This window comes from Chaetodon auriga, chromosome 2, assembly GCF_051107435.1.
Source record: "Chaetodon auriga isolate fChaAug3 chromosome 2, fChaAug3.hap1, whole genome shotgun sequence".
Taxonomy (NCBI): Eukaryota; Metazoa; Chordata; class Actinopteri; order Chaetodontiformes; family Chaetodontidae; genus Chaetodon; species Chaetodon auriga.
Window position 1 is genome coordinate 15654534 of NC_135075.1, and position 17275 is coordinate 15671808.

The 17275-nt window shown below is 43.0% G+C and overlaps 1 protein-coding gene across 3 annotated transcripts in view; it reads right to left on the minus strand.

The window, feature by feature from the left end:
- Positions 1–16992, minus strand: part of LOC143337614 (sodium-coupled neutral amino acid transporter 3-like) — a 37847-nt gene extending 20855 nt beyond the window's left edge. For 2 of the 3 annotated variants that reach the window (XM_076757276.1, XM_076757260.1), the window contains exons 1-2: positions 16292–16440; positions 638–866 (exon numbers count right to left, since the gene is read on the minus strand). In XM_076757276.1, the coding sequence (XP_076613391.1) occupies positions 638–774 (137 nt within the window). In that variant the 5' untranslated portion in view covers positions 775–866; positions 16292–16440. Of the gene's footprint in view, positions 1–637; positions 867–16291; positions 16441–16876 lie in introns of those variants that run through there. The other variant, XM_076757268.1, reaches the window with a different exon arrangement.
- Positions 16993–17275: the final 283 nt, after the last annotated feature.

The window sequence follows — 17275 nt, forward strand, 5'->3', positions numbered from 1 at the left end:
TTTAACTTAAACAATTAATCAATTATCCAATTAATTGGCAACCAATTTTCTTTCGATGAAATTACTGATTAATGGACTAATTGCTGAAGGCTGAACTGCCATCCCAGACAGCTGGGTGACATTATCAGTGTCAAAACAACACACTGAATGAGCTGCTATTTAATATCTCTCTCTGATGTATTTTGAGCGTCAAGGCCTTCCATTCAGATAATATCTTCATAATTAATCCCTGATGAATGCAGAACTCCAGTCAAATATGGCTCATCATATGTTGCCTCTCGGGTCTGGTCCTTCTTGTGCTTATGGAGAAAAAGGTACAGGCTTCACATAACACCTATTTCGCTTGATGCTCTGTCAGCACACAGCATGTAATGTGATGTGTTGCATGATCTTCAGTAAGTGGCACGTTAAGACGACAACTAAAAGGACCCAGTGAATCAAATCACCTCGCTTGAACAGTGGAAACGAACCTAGGAGAGAGGACGGGATGTTCAAAGAAAAGAGATTCTCAAGCTGACAGTAATTATTCATGTTTTGTAAGAATGAGACAGTGACAACATCTGTGTGCCATAATGAATTACACAAAACGTATTCCTATCAGATCAACATGGACTCTGGTAAGTGGGATTATACTCACTTTTCGCCGTCCCCCGCAGGTGGTGTTTTGGCCGATGCTGTGATCTCCTCCCCAGCCTCATGGCCTTTTCCATTAGGAATAGCATTCACCTCAGCAGGGGCAGTTTCCACACTGTCGGCCGGTTTATCCTCGCTCATATCTGCTCTGGAGCCTTGGTGTGTATGTAGTAATCAGTCTGTCGAAATGTGTAGATGCTGTGTCAATGTGGTTTTTATTTTCCTCCTGGGATCTGCGGAAGGATGCGGGCAAATTAACATATTTTGCAATGACATGGCATTTTCTTTGTTAACAAAGTGACGGGGAAGACCATTTTTAATGCATTTCCCTCAGCGCAGGTAAGACAGGTATAACAACAATCACACTCTTGTCAACCACAGCCATCTCATTTCATAACTCATGTAATGATGACTGCATTTTCTAAAAACAGAACTGTGAAGCTCATTGATGGCTGCAAATTTGAAGTGATTCATTTCACCATCTGTCATATTATCATTAGTTTGTGAAAAGTTGTCCAACTCCAGCATAAAATGACAGATAAGTGTGATAGAAATGCTTTAATTCATAGTTTCCACCAAGAACAGGCACATTTCAGATGAAGGAGGTCACCGTGAGGGCATTGAAGGGAGCCTGCAACAGGTACAGGACTGGACTCCAAATCACTTTATGTATGCTGACAGAGAGGATGACAACAGAGGAGTCAAGATGGAGTGACAACACTACATTCCTTGCACACCTATTAAAGTAATTAAGAGACTAGATTACATGCAGCCGTTGTGGTTTAATTGAGGCTATTGTGAAATCTGAACAAACTGTCCCCGTTTCGGACATGTCACAAGAATTTGGGGCTTGAGATTAAAAGTCTGAGTCATTCTTTTGTGAAGCTCTGATACTGGAAATAGACGAAAAGAAGAAGCTCAGAGACCAACAAACACTTTAACTTCTAAACTAAAGCAATAACAACAACTCCTGCTATATTAGTCCAAATGTAGAATTGGCAATAAACGGACATTTTGGCAGAAGCCATGAAGAAGCCATGACACAGGAACTGACAGGTTTACGCTCAGAGGAAACACAGCTCTCAGTTGACTGTGACACACTGGGCTTTGTGTCAGGCCTGTTTTTCCTGGGTATACTGTTGTTAGGTGGCCATGCTGGCTTGTGGGGCCCAGAAAGGCCCCGTGTGACATGTATCTCCTGGATGCTGTTGACCAAAGCCCCCTATCTGGCTGGCCCTGAATGATCTCCTTTGCTCTGCTGCATAAACAGCACTGGAGGCTATAATGGAGAGCACGTTGGGGGCCATAGAGGAGGAACACACACACCCAGCTTTGAGATAAATAGAGAAGAACCAGCTAGGACCAGCTACGAACCAGTTCTAGCCGTCTTTGTGGCCCCATTTTTCTGCTTGTCACTTTTCTCTTGGTTTCCTCTCTTATTGAGGAGGGTTCAACATAGCAACAAAGCTCAAGGTTTTCTGTACTACCATTCCTGGCAACCACTCAGCTGCCCTGTTCCCTCAGGCTTCTTCCGCTTCACAGCCCGCCCTTTTAAAATGTGGCTTTTTTTGTAATATTATTTTAACACATCAAACGCAGTGTGAGGTGAATAAACCCCAGTCTTCATCTCGCAGTCCTCTGAACCTGTCTTACCAACCAAGCTGCTGTGAGCTTCACTGCACAGCCAAGCCTGTCGGTGTCTCTGGCTAAAGCCAGGCAACGTGGTTGGGCAGCAAAGCACAGTGCACAATGGCACATGTTGTGCGGTTTCCTGGGAACGGGTTGGAGAACAGTGGCACTATTGTGCCAGGCATCATTATACTGCCGAGGCCCCCTTTGGCTGTAGTTCGCCAGGCCACTCGAGAGGCTGAAAAGGTATTTCACTGGGCTCTAATTGAAAAGACGCCACCTTGAATTCAGCAAATGCCAGTATCCTGTATTCATGCACAGTTGTAGCAGAGTTGCTGACGGTAGCGATGGCAGAGGCAGGGCCCCTCTCGAGGGACAAATCACTGCACAGAACCACACTGCCACTCAGATAGTCTACAAATCACAAGGAGGTTGGGGGGAGCCATTCGAGGACAATACACGATGGGCTGTCCGGCTACAAGGGCGCCTCTTCAATGGCCTCAAGCAGTGGAGCTTGAAACAGCAGATCTAGTTGGACAGAGTTGTGGCCCCTGCGATCATCAACAAAGGCAATACACGACATCCTCGGAAATAGTTGAGTGAAAGCACACTCCTTCAGCCAGAAACAACTATTTCTAGCAAGCTTGTTCTCTGGTCCTGCTCAACTTTGAAGCAAATGAAGGTCCAACAGAGGTAACTGAAACACTGTGGGGGAAACACTCCTTTAAAAGTAGGACAAACTTTTGGCAGCAGAGATACTAATTCAGACATCAGGTATCATTTGCTCGATAAAAGTATTTGTACTGAAATGATGCAGATTCAGTTGAAGGTGTAAACGCTGTGGACAGGGATCAGTCTGGGACAAATCCTGCATGGAGACCTATTCACTGCATTCTTTGTCCTAACATGACATGCACACTTATTTATGTATTAATATTGTAAAAATGGTTTGCACAGACATACTATCATGAAATGTATTTACATTAACTCAAACTCCATAATTGGCCAACATCTTAATACCACTAGGGATCCAGTTTGTTAAGAGAAAAGCTGCCACCAATAATTACAACCAAGAAAATGAAGGAAAATGAGAACAAGCACGAAAACAATTGAGTTCATCCCCACAGGCTTGAACAGCAGTTACCGTCGCACCATTGTGGTATGAAACAGAGGAAGAGTTGTGTGTCCGTAAGGAAATGCTCAGCATCACTGAAACGCTCTGTAGTCTGCAGACACTATGTCATCCAGAAAAACACCACAACTACAGAATCCAAAAGAAAGACACTGTTATGAGAGCAGACCTGAACCACAAGAATGTTCAAGATCTCCATCAGTAACGTGGGTTTATTTGGTGTGTGTATTTTCCTAATTGCACCATGCGACATTACAGATCATAGAGAGCGTTTACATGCTCATTAGCATCCCGTTTTCAAGCAACATGTTGGTTTTGATCATATTTGGAATATTATGAGACACCCGGTCATTCATACCGCTGTAGACGCGATTCTGACAGTATCCAGGTTTCTGATCGCTCTCAACTGTGTTGAGTTCTCAGCCTCTCAGGCACGATGTTCTCTGCCAACAAAGAACATTCACAACCCTGGATAAGGTGTTTACATGCCACAGTGTCCCAGTTTCTGGCAGAATACCCCAGGTAGCATATCCAGGTTTCTAAAAACCGTGATAAGGGCTTATCCAGGTTTCTGAAACCAGGATGTGATGTTTACATCCGCAGCACATAACCAGGCTGACAGGGTGATAATCAATCTTCCTCTGCAGTCTGACTGTGTCAGCAGTGTCGTCTGTTAGAGATTTTTTAGAAGCACAGTTTTACAAAGCTTTATAAGAAAAATAATAAAATTAAAATAGCTGTAGAGGAGAAAAGAAAATACAAATAAACAACAGCAAGACCAGGAGGAAAAAAGATCTTCACTACAAATCCAACATTTCCCCACTGACGCCCAAACTTCCAAAATCCTATGCAAGAGTTAATGCTACATTGTGATGTTCTTGGTGGGAGTAAATGAGTCTTTTCACAGCAACAGCAGTGGCTATGTTTATTCAAGCCCTCATCCAAAACATCACTTCAGTTTGCCAACACACAGCGAGTGCATGCGCCTCAGTTCACCGGCTCTGACGCAAGCAACTCTGCTGAGAGACGTCATCCCACAAGGAGGCAAGCGGAGCCAGGCCGTTCACTGATTGTTATTCCTCAACGGATACCTGAAACGAACATCGCCGTGCATGCTGATTCATCCTCACTTGCTGCTATGCATGTGGGCATTTGCGATTTAATGTGTGGCTTTGTGTGTGTGTGTGTGTGTGTGTGTGTGTGTGTGTGTGTGTGTGTGTGTGCAGTAATCTTAACGTGTAATACTGCCTCCTCTGTCACATATAAGCTTTCTTAATTGAGTCTCCACTGTAATTTCTCTTAATCTGCTGGAGTGCGTGTGGACAATCGCGACTGTTTTCCACTCTTTTTTCCCCACACCCAGGTCTGCGTGTGCAGTAAAAGCAGAGTTAAAATGTTTTAAATGCCATCAAGAGGCCTGAATATCCTTCCTCTGCAGCATCGTCTCGTCTATGCAGGTCATTTGAAAGACAACAAACCTATCTCGCCACAGCAGTGCTGGAAAAACGAAAACTACTATTGGAATTTTTATTGTACTAACGCTGCCGCGCCTGTTTTTTAGGAGTTGCTGCACCGGAAAAATGACAGACAGCGTTTAAAGCAAATTCCTCATCCTCCCTTTATGTCCGTGAACAGGAAGAGATTTCCTGCAGATTAAGAGATTACACATGGCCACAATTCCACTGATGAGCAGCTAATAGATCTATCAGAGATCATTTTATCATAAAGAAGTTGAGACACGGGACCTCTGACAGTCGGGATGATAGAATGAATCAGATTACGGTCCATCTCGCTCAAGCAGGAAATCAGGATCAAACAGCCCAGGTCACTCCATACACTCTTGCTCCTGTATAAAAATAGCTGCAGAGGAGTGAACGGCCTTGTTGTAACGCCACAACGTGTCACACACAAAGCTGTGTTTAAGTGCTGCTGCATGTGCCACTGAACACAGCAGCTGCCTGAAATAAGCAGTAAACACCCAGCGAACACATCCGACAACCATCTGTCTGTATTCTGGTTCTTCACACAAGGGTGAACATGCACATAAATACACATGATGGCACACACACAAAGACATATGCAGTGTAATTATGTGAAAACTGTCGTGCTGTTGTTGAAAGAATTAAACATCTCAAACAGCTACAGGCAGAAAATAAAGCTATCATCATTTTCAAACTGAGACTGATGGACAACTACACTGATGCTTTTTGCAAAATGTGAGATCTTCTGTGTTTCTATGACATCAAGAGATAAAGGAGATAATATGCAATTTAAAAAATGCACTGGGAAGCAGTAATGGATGCAGCCCAGGATGAGTTTCTGAGGATATTATAACAGCCAGGATGTGACATGTTTAGCATAATTTTATGTTAAAGTCCACTGAGTCAGGAGCTGCACGGCTCCTGAAGTAAAAGTCTCGTTATTTTTACAGTTGAGAAGATTATTTCACAACAAATCTTACTCGACCCGAAGCTTTCTCTGCTCGGCTTTTATCCAGAGAAACATAGTCAGAGTAAAAACGAATGAGTACTTCAGCTCGATTTGCACCAAAAAATATATTGTACTGTGATGGAAACAGAATGACTAATTTCTGAGGACAATATAGTTTCCAAGCCTGTAGAAGTTTTCACATTTCTTCTTAATACTTCCAAATACAGTATATTTTGCATCCACTGGGATTCATTTACATAATTACAATAATATAATTGTGCAAATTGTTGTTGGAGCATTGTTGTTAGAAGTTTTTTTTTGTGTTATGTATTATAGGAATGTAAATGCCTGTTTTTCATGGTGTTAAAAAAAACAGCAATGGCGGCTGAGGCTCCTGGGCAGTGTAGCATTTAGAGTTGAAATAATTCAAAATGATGGATAACACAAACCTTTAGCTATATCTGAATTATCCAGGAGGTGTTTTTTTGTTGAGGAGCTTGGAAGATATAATTTAAGGCTCCGTGAAGCCACACAGGTGTTTTCAATCATTCTTGCTAATTACACCTCTGCTCAGGTGGGCAGAGCTATGGTGGGAATTAGCCGAGGTCACTGAACTATGCAACAAATAACTATGAACCATCCAGCCGAGGATCTTTGTTGCCTGTCGTTCCCCATCACTCTCATTTTCTTTCCTCATTTCCTGAATTATTTACTGCCTTGTTAATGTGTGTGAGAGAGGTTGGTATACAGTAAATAGTCATATTCAACGACTATATTATGGTAACAGCGACTCAAGTCCATCAGTACTTTAAGACATGAAGGTCAGTCAATCTGGAAAAGTTCAAGTGGTATCTGCAAGTGCCGTCACAAAACCATCAAATATTATGATGAAACCAGGACAGGACCCGCCTCAGAAACCGCCAATTAACAGCACCTCAGATTAGAGGCCACATCGGTGCTCCACAGAGTTCAAGCAGCAGACACATCTCAGCATCAAGTGTTCAGAGGAGAAGACGTGAATCAGGCCTTCATGGTCAAACTGCTGCACAGAAACCACGACTGAGGGCGACCAACAAGAAGAGGAGAACCGCTTAGGCCCAGAAAATCAATGAATGGACATTAGACCAGTGGAACTGTACTTTAGTTTGTTGGCTCCAAATTTGAGATTCAGTCTTTGTGAGATGCAGAGAAGGTGAACGGACGGTATCTGCATGTGTGGTTCCCACCGTGAAGCCTGGAGGAGGAGGTGTTATGGTGTGGGGGGGTTTGCTGGTGACACTGTTGGTGATTTTAGCAAAATTCAAGGCATATTTAAGCAGCACGGCCACCACAGCATTCTGCAGCACCGTGCATTCAGTCTGGTTTGTGCTTTGTGGGACCATCATTTGTCTTTCAACAGGACAAGGACCCAAAACACACCTCTGGGCTTTGTGAGGGCTGTCTGACCAAGGAGGAGAGTGATGGAGTGCAACAGATCACCTGGGAGTCCACGTTCAACTGACCTGAACTTGACTGAGATGGGTTTTGGACGAGTTGGACTGCAGAGTGAAGAAACAACAAGTGCTCAGCGTATACAGGAACTCATTCAACTCTCTCTCTCCCCCTCCCTCCCTGCTGCAGGCTCTGAGTACCACTGTGATTAGCCAGCAGGGAGAATAAGAGATTAACTTCTGACTAAGAGATTTGTATGTCAGCTTCAGAGACGCTCCTCATCTCCAGGGTTCCTATAAGCTGCTGTGAGATGCATACGTCTGAGGCTAGAAAATGGTGCAGGATGTGGTCTCCACTTGGCAGCGCATGTAAATATCCACGATTAGGAGGAAGGTATCATCACAGCAAGTCCAGTGTTTCAGACAGAGTGTCTAATCGGGATTATTCTGTTTGTTCAAAGCAGGAAGCTCCAGTCTCCTTTGATGATGCATTTCTTGATCAATGGATAGATGTTGACATGTACGAGTACTGTAGACAGCTGAACTGCATGGCACACTGTCAGTGAAACAGTTATCTGGATTAACATGCACACAAACATCACCACACACGCATATCTTCTCATGGCTCAAATATTTGAACATAAAAACGCACAGGTTTACGTATCCCCATTTGAAACTACTACATAGATCTTCTTTTGTGGAATTGGTGTGACAACTCTATACCATGTGTGACATTTGTTCCACCAAAGCTTGCACAGTTTTACCAAATCTTATTTGTTCTCCTGCTCCACATCCTGCTCTAATGAATCCGGCTTGCTGGTTTTTTTTTTTTGTTCGTTTTTTTGGCATTTTTTCAGACCTAATGAAGCTTTCAGCACAAGTTCATGCAGGAAGACAACTGTCAGCACATTTCAGCATCACACTGAAATGGACTCACACTATTCTCCACTGATCTGAGTTCAGTGCGCTGGCTTTCCTCACATCCACATCTTTATGGCTGAAGAACACTGAAACCATCTTTACCTTTTTCGTCTCTCTCTGCTGTCAGCGCAGCCGCCCCTCCACCATCACCACCAGCAGTGTCAAGTCTCCCTCGAGGGATCTCTGATTGGCTGCTATTTATAGGGCTCTATCCTTATACATCTATATAATGGATGGGGTCACAGACAATGTCTTTCTCAAAGAAAGCTTCTGTACTCATGTTAACGTGTGTCTTTCTGATTGAACTGCTCTGATTAGCTCACAGTGTTAGTCCACCTGCACCTACAGGTTGTCACATCACACTGGAGGTCGGTTTAAGATGATTTACAACATCTCATAAACATCTTATAATCTTGTAATGTCCCTGGCTTGAATCCAGCTGGTTTTGCTGCATGTCACATCCCTCTCTGTCTCCCCTAATTTCCTGTCTGTCTCTATACAATCAACTGTCAAATAAGGCAAAAATGTCACGGAAAATCATTTTAAAGAAGCTGGTAATCCCAAAAGCTATTTTTACTCTATTTTATCCACTTGTCAGTCTTTCCCTCTTCCCACTGATTGTTGCGTATCTACTTGCAACACACAAGGACACAGAAGATAAGCGTCGTCAGAGAGAAAGAGACATTTATTTATAAATTCTTCATCATTTGGAAATTACCAAACATTTTTACACAAGCAAATACTTTGTTGTGACCTGTTGAGTTCGGGGCAGGTAGCAGATCTCCACTCAAACACCTTGTTTTCCATAATTCCTCTTCAATACTACATTTGCTGATTTTGGGGAGTCGTTTGTTTGGTGACTCAAATTTGTGCAAATCCTCTGTGAGACTCTGAGAGGCCAAAAGTCTACTGTTTTGTCTCCTGGCCCGACTGGCGTGCTGTAGCTGGAGGACGATGGGAAAGAGTGAGGCAGCGTGGATTGTCTTTAGTGTCGTGACACGCCGGAGTGGGAGCACCAGCCTGGTGACGCACTAAAAATATGATTTATTTATAGAATAATAAGACAGGAAGGGTCAGGAGAGCAGCAACGTGACCACACAGAAGTCCAGAGACTGGGCTTTAAGGTAAGACAGGCAGGACGGGGAACAGGTACAAACAGCCACAGGGATGGGCTTCAGGACAGAGGTGAAGTCTGAAGAGACAGAACAAGAGGGGAGTGGAAAGATGTAGGACTAAAGCAGTCAATACGATACTAAGGGTCAGATTTATATACATGAAAGTGCAGGGTGCTGAGCTTTGCTTAAATTTGTGCTTGGAAAGTAATTAGCATCTGATTCACTGAATGAGACCAAGCTGTTAGTCACTAATTACACAGTAAGAGACTGGGGCTGCTTTAATAGAAGATCTTTAGAGGGAAATGAGAAAGAGATGGAATAACGCAGTAAAAGACACCAAATGCACACTGCAAATGTCTAATCAATAGAGTTAGACTGCTACACTGGATTTGCCAAGTTTACATTCCATAAAACCAAAACTTCCCATCCTATATGTTTAGCGCTATAAAATAGTAAAATATAGTGTTCAGATATTATTACTGCTTTTTTTCTATTTATGCATTTATTTATTCATTCATTTTAAATTTCTAATCCAGTGCAGTTTGTACCACAATCGTCTGGAGCTACTTTCATTTAAAAGTGGCCCTTATAGATTGTGTGGGTTATTTAAGGTTACTTAAGGTTATTAAATCCAGTCAAATTGGTAATCAAGCAAACTTCCTCCATTTATTTGCACAAGTCTCCATGAAACGCACCTGTGTTTGCCTGAGATGACTTGTGACTCCTGGCTGCTGTGCACGTTTGATCAGTGCTACAACACAGACACTTCTCCAGGTGCAGAAAACACTGGAAATCTGGCAATGAAACACTCAGAAATTTAAATTACTCATTGATTTAACTCAGGTATTATGAAGGGATTGCAGAGAAAACCTAAAAGCAGGACAGTATGTCAAAACAGAAACAGCCAAACAAAATTGAGAAATGCAAAAAAAGGGCCCCAGTATCACCAGTGCCGACATAAATACTGTGTACAGCACAGACGAAGTGATGAGCTTGAAATATTTGACAGGTTATTAAGATTACGTGCAGTCCCACATCTGTTTCGCTGACATACTGTGATTCACTTGATTTGGATGTGATCTCAGCCCTGTGGTTCCCTGGCTCACGAGCTGCCATCATCACCTCTGCACAACACACTAACAACGTGCAAAACTTCGAATGAACTATCGACAGCTGACAGTACACTGACCACTTTTCAGATTGTGTGTTGTCTAAAATGTTGGGTTATTCGCAACTTTACACCATCGTGCTGCCTAAATTCATACAAATAAATCAGTAAAGATTATAGAAGAGCATCATCCACAATATTACATTATAGTGTAGACGTCATTTGCAGAAGGGAATCATGGAGGTAGAGAGAAAAGTCAGAGCATATAGTTCAAATTAGATATTCATACATATAACATACTTCTACTCATGTCAGTACTATTATTAGAGAAACAGGACGAATTTATGGAAAAGTGCTAATAGAGAAGAATTATTGTTTTAGCCCAATTGCATGATCAGATTAAGGCTTCTTGCCAAAGCACTGAGTTACTGGCATGGATGTAACATCCTTTGACAAAGAGGCCATGGATTTCCACATGCCACATGTGCTCCACTCATTTTATCTGAATGAATACAGTTAGGATGATAAGTACTGCCCTGGACAGTAACACAATGCTGACATGATAATGCCAAATCAAATTTGGTCTGTTGTCAGGCTGCCATCAATTTCAGCACTGGAAGTTGAATGCCAGCATACTCAGAGCCAGATGAAGAAGCATGCAAGTCATGGTGAGAGCAAACATGATTTGCACACTCTCCAAGACAAGATGAGTGTAGTACAGCTGTAAACCAAAAACACCTGACAAACTACTTATCACAGGATGCTGCCGACACACTGCAGGTGAGGACACCGAATGATGTGCGCAAACATTTCAGCAAATTCGGCTAGCTAGCACATCCACGAGGCCATCAAAGCCTCATTAAATCCTGGATGAACAACCAAATTCAGTTTGATTTGGAATATCTTACCAGCTTTACAATGATGGCAATGGAGACATTCACATGTACACACAAATTTCTCCGAAAGAGCTGAACTTTACACAACTCATAACATACGCAAACATTTTTCATAAAAGCTTCCTTAAATTTGTTTACAACCAAGAAATGTACTGGGCAGGACACTTTACAGTAAAAAAAAATTAACTTGTCAATCTAGTGGACAAACCATATGGCACACAGTGTTGACTCCAGAAGACATTTCTGTACTGGATTTCTTGTCATTTATTGGCTGGCATATAAGCAGGCATTGATATATCTGGAATGAGTTAAGATCCATCAATGTAAGTCGGCCTAGCCATGTATCCTCCTGATTCGTCCACTTCTCTGCCACTTATCTGTATGTTTGGTATATTTCAAACAATCACTGCTTCTCCAGTACACTTTTGTATTTAGCAGTATTTATTGTGTATTTGGCTCTGTTATGGAGAAACTATGAATGTTTGGAACATGCTGAACACACAAATCAAAGTATTCATTTATCATCTGTGCAAGAGAAACCTGGTTTTTACTTACACAATGAAGCAAAACCTCCCAGCTCATGTTTCGTCTCATTTTCAGGCTGTCTAATAATGCAAATCCATTCAAATCAAATCGACTAAGAGGTCGCACAAGTCTTTTCCTGCATATTATGTTGATGACAATTTGAGTACCTTGAATCATCAAATGTTTGCTTTATAAATGACTTTAATTAAGTTTCACAATAGTTGCATAATAATTTCCTTTTGACTGATCAATCGATGCAGCCTTACCTGTTCACCTAACAGGTCTTACTTGATATAAAAGAGACAGCATTTGACTTCTTGTCTCCTCCACATGGTCACCTGTGCTTATTTTGCACCATGGCTCCAAAAGCAGAATGTCCTGGGACCAAACATAAAGGACAGCCGTGACACAGTCAAGGACACAGGCTCCATAAGGAGATTGTATGCCAGTTGTACATTAGTTCAAAGAACAGGACAGAATACAATCAGCTAACCGTCCTCCCTCAACACCACACTGTTCAATGCCAGCTCTGTCTTCTCTCAATCATGTGCCTTCAAACAAAGTACCATCCTCTCCTGGCATCTGCCACCCGTCTCCCTCCAGCTTCCTCCTAATCACATGGGAGAAGAGCAAAAGAAAGAGAGGTGGAAGTACAACTCGTGCAGTGTGTGACCACCATGGTGGATGTCGCGCTGCTGACTCTGTCACATGCTGCAGCGCCATGAAAGTTCAAATCCCAGTCGACTGACGGAGAACTCCTGAGCACAGCAGGCACCAACTGTAAGCAGATCAATATAAGGCTTAAGTATCAAAGCCCTTATAGAACTAAGAGCTGCACAATAGGCCAATAATAATGAGCTAAAACACAGCTCGAACTGAAGCTCAGAAGATTGTATTCAGAGTTTGGGTTGTGGAGGAGCAATGGTAAAACTTCTGTGTGTCCTTTAGAAGAGTCTTTGGTCATTCAATCAAGAACTACAAGGACAAAGACAGACTCACATAAACCAATCCTTTACTCTGACTCCTTATTGGGTTGGCCGATTGGATGGATATTTGGGCTGTTGGCAATTGCCTGAGTCCATCGCTGGTTGTTTTTCCTGTGGGGTGATTTTTGTCATTTTGATTTGCTAATTTAATGGTCTGCCTACAAGCAATGAGTGAGAGCTTCACTTTGTGAACTGAAGGTTTACTCCAACCAAACCGGAGTTTGTGACTGTTGGAACAGTGGAGAGACTAACTAAGACGGCTTTGATGACTTGCTGCAGAGTTTCAATGAAGCGTGTTTTATGATGAGTTAACAAGGCAATGAAGACAGTCTTCAGTGAGAGAGAGAAGCTTGAATTCAGAAGGTGTAAAGTTCTATTGTTCAGAAATTGTTAGGAAAATTGGTGTAAGAACATTTCGTTTCTTGACACTTTGTGAGTTTATTTCGTTTATTTATTAGACTGAAAAAAGCTAAGAGAGCTTGTGGAGCAGAGCGAACTCGCCATTCACACACAAACAGGCAAATAAACTACACCTTGCTTCACAAGATGAAGTTTAATTTAAAACATTTTGGTATTCTTTGCATTTCTTGCTCATGATTGTGTAGTTTTATTGAGTCAGGCTTAATCAATCTATCTTTGAGGTACCACTGTAATCCTGGGATCACTCTGATAAAAGCATGCATGTTTTCAGCCAATATGAAGCTTCATTTACATTAGGCAGCCAGTCCCATAAGACATGTTTTTGAGACTCTTCTCAATCTGCTGCTGATTAGTATACAGCAAAGCGTTGAGGGTAAATTTGACAGCTCTTCTAACCAATGGGCTGGCATTTATCTTTAGTGATATGACCTTATGCAAGCAGCAATTGAACTACGATAACCCTCAGTATGTCCTTGGATACCACACGTGTTTCATAAACCAGCCCGCACTTGGAAAATGTAGAAATACTGTGATATGACAAGGCATTAGTACATATGTGTGCTTGCCCTCAAGGCGATAGATATACCTTATTTCCACAAAATATCAGCTTGAAACTGATACAGAACCTCACTCAAAACACACCATCATCATTCAGGTCCTGGATGTTTTATCCCGTCTTTTTCAGTCTTTATAAAACACAAAGTAGATCATCTATAAAACTGACTAAATTAATTTCGACTGTGCTAATACAACACTGCCTTTTTGTACTCAGAGACAGGAAAGGGTTAAGACAATAATTGTGTTTGCTTTTTAAAGACCAAAATCAAATCCCTGCAAAACCTCAAGGCCAGACAGAAGCTCATGTCCTTTCATAGTTTAATACAGTCAACAAAGTCCCAGCAGGGTGTTCCTCCTTCTCACAGTGAACTACATTGCTCTCTAAGACTGAACAATCCCTTCATGTTTTCTTTTCATTCCTGCAGAGGTAAAGCATACTGCTGCAGGATACAAATATATTTCACATGGACACAAAGCTCTGATCAAATTAAACAGCAAGGTTGTGAATCTCTGTGTCCGTGTCTCATCTAATAGTGAAGGAAAGAAGAGGCAGGAGAAGGAGCGTAAACATTTCTCATTCACTAACTTTTTTTAAAGACAATCATTGAATATTATTAGACATGCCTCTTTTCTGCAGGCTAAATGTGATGGCTACACACTGAAAGGAGATGTGATTTTAATCATTTTTACCTAGTGTAGTAAAAAAACATTTCTAGTGGTGAATGACAGCCGTGACCTTTGCCGCAGAGCACGTCCCCTTCTTTGCCCCTTTTCCTCTTAATCTATACATTTTGTAATCAACCCGAGAGTCAATGACATTTATATCACCAAATCTCTTCAATCTCCATTCCAATATTCAGCAGCGTTCACACATGCATGTACATGACCACACACGTGCACACATGCTTTCACTCCCATACATGCACACAAATGCAATCTGAAACACAGGCTTTAATCACACACCAGATCAAAAGCTCAGCACGCCCGATGCCGGCGGAGGTTGGATCAGTCTGTTCACACTGTGATTTCATTGTGGGATGGGGCAGCACATGGGCATGACATGACAAGCCAGAGAGCAGAGTCAGTCAATTATAACAGCAGAGGCCGGGCGGGCCAGACAGGAGCTCTCGTCAGCTCTGGGCAGTAAAGTCCAGCAGTCGCGCTCTCACCTGCTGCCCACAAGCCTGCGAGGTGAGTCATCCTGGAGGAGTGAATGACTGGCGACTTTGCCAGCTGAAGGTGACTCCAGAACCCATGCTGCTGTTCAGAGTTTTATCCAGTCTATGCAATGTTTTGCACCTAGCCTTAGCTGGATGAATAAATACATTTGCTAAGTGTTATTCTATGCATGCATTCTGCCTTTATGAGAAGTCTGGTTAACTGTGTGGATGTTACCTCACCTGGCAGAGTGCGTACCGTGTATCAAGGCTGAGTCCTTTCAGCAGCAGCTCCGGCCCTTTGCTGCATATCATCCCCTCTCTCTCCCCTGCCTTTCCTGTCTCAGCTGTCACCATCAAATATAGCAGAAAAAATCATAAAAGCTATGTGCATCTTAGGAAAGTCAGTACCTGTTGCCTTCAATATATCATTATTTGAGCTGCTTTGACACCTTATAGTTAGATTTGGCATTCTGCCAAAAGCCTGGGTATGTCCCTCAGACTGGACAAGATCACCAAACATGAGGACCAGATGGCACCTGTGGAAAGGCTGTGACGTGGTGTGAGCCAGCTGTGGATGCTTCGCCAGCACGACTTAAAAATATGACAGGCAATCCAAAAATGAAGCTTTAAACTGCACTGATGCATTTGCAGGAGTCTAGCTTTGTGGCAACTCAGTCACTGAATGCCTCAAACATGCATTACTGAAACAATGTCATTCCTGGTACTGAGTGCCACACACACAGTAAAAGTAGAGATGTGTGTTTGGAGTTTGTTTGGGTAAAAAGGATGAAGTTAAAAATGAAAATCCGACTAAGTAACAGCAGCTCACAGGGTCCTGGAGGTTCATCCACTGCCCAAGTTTGATCCTACTAAGCCACGCCACTTGATCATGGTAGTAAGAGGCTGACACTGTTTTAATCAGAGGTTTCACTCTCAACAGTAAGGCCTGTCCTCTGGCAGACAGAGTCAAGATTTATCCAGATTCTCACATAAGCCCCAAGAAAGAAAGCACTCCCAAAAGACGTCTGTGTAGTCAGAATCTCAACAGTACATCACCCAGCTCTACACACGAAGATGAAGAGCAGCACACTAATGTCACCTCTCTCTACGGCGACATCGTATGTCTTCACTTTTACTTTGCATTTAACTCTCGTTTAGTAAATGTCACACATGGCAAGCAGATGGATGCCGACATACATGCACAAAGAGTGTTGTTTTGTCCTCACAATGGACTCTAATGTTTAAGTCCCCATATGTGCGTGAAAAAGCACGTCCAAGGTTTAGTTTATCTGCGTTATGAGGACTACACATCAACCTTAAAGCGCACTCCAGCCTTTCGGAGCCTTACCAGAGAAGTACCAGCGTCCTCTCAGACTCCAAATATCTCCACACGGATGTGATGCCTCCGCTCGCTGCTCGGCTCTGCCTCGACCCGTGGCGCGTCGTCCTGCCTCCGTCGTCCGTCCGCCTTCCCCTCAAACAGCGCTCATGTCATGTGTCTCCCGGCAAATTGTCCTCGTAATCTTCTAAAAAGTGGGATGTGAAGAGTGTCAGGGTTCCGCCTACCGCACGCACAGCGACTCCAATCAAATTATTGTTGTGTGTATGTTGCGAAGCCAGCGCGCGCGCGCGGTGACACGAGAGTCCCCCTATTTGGCACGCGCCTTTTTAATCGCCTAGAAATGGTGACCCGCGGTAGATTGATACCGTCGCTTTAAAGGCCGTGCTTTTTATGCGCCGGACAGAGCTGTCATTTCACACGATGGTGGCGTGGTGCGTTTACGTGTTCGTGGATTTATCGTCGTGCTTGAGCGCGCATCATGACACAATGAGACTGAATGACCGCGAGGAGACCACACACACAGACACACCATGCATTTATTTCATCTACTCCATTGCTTCCCCTTTAAGTATTTCTAAAAATAAAACTCACGTGGGTCTTTAAGGAAAATCGATCCAATTGCAATGTCTTTTTTGATACGCAACCAGCAACGTAAACAGCTGCCTGAGCCATGTGCCACAAAAGCCCACTGTTGCTTACGCACATAGGATACGCACGCTCCATTTCTAGGTCATCTGCGGTAGCGCGTTTTGATGTCACACCGCTCCGGGGATCGTCTCTTTTTTCTCTCCACTGGCTCATGTTCACCGAGGAGGACACACACCTGCAGACCTGTTACACCAGCCTCCCTCATCCTGTGAACCTGTATCTGTATTCATGGCGGATGGGGGGCAGATAAAGCCAAACATTTTCCATTATAAAGCGTCTCATTTATTAGGCATTATACCCAACCCAGCTACAAACACGCAGTTGTCTTTTCACCCAGTGCAT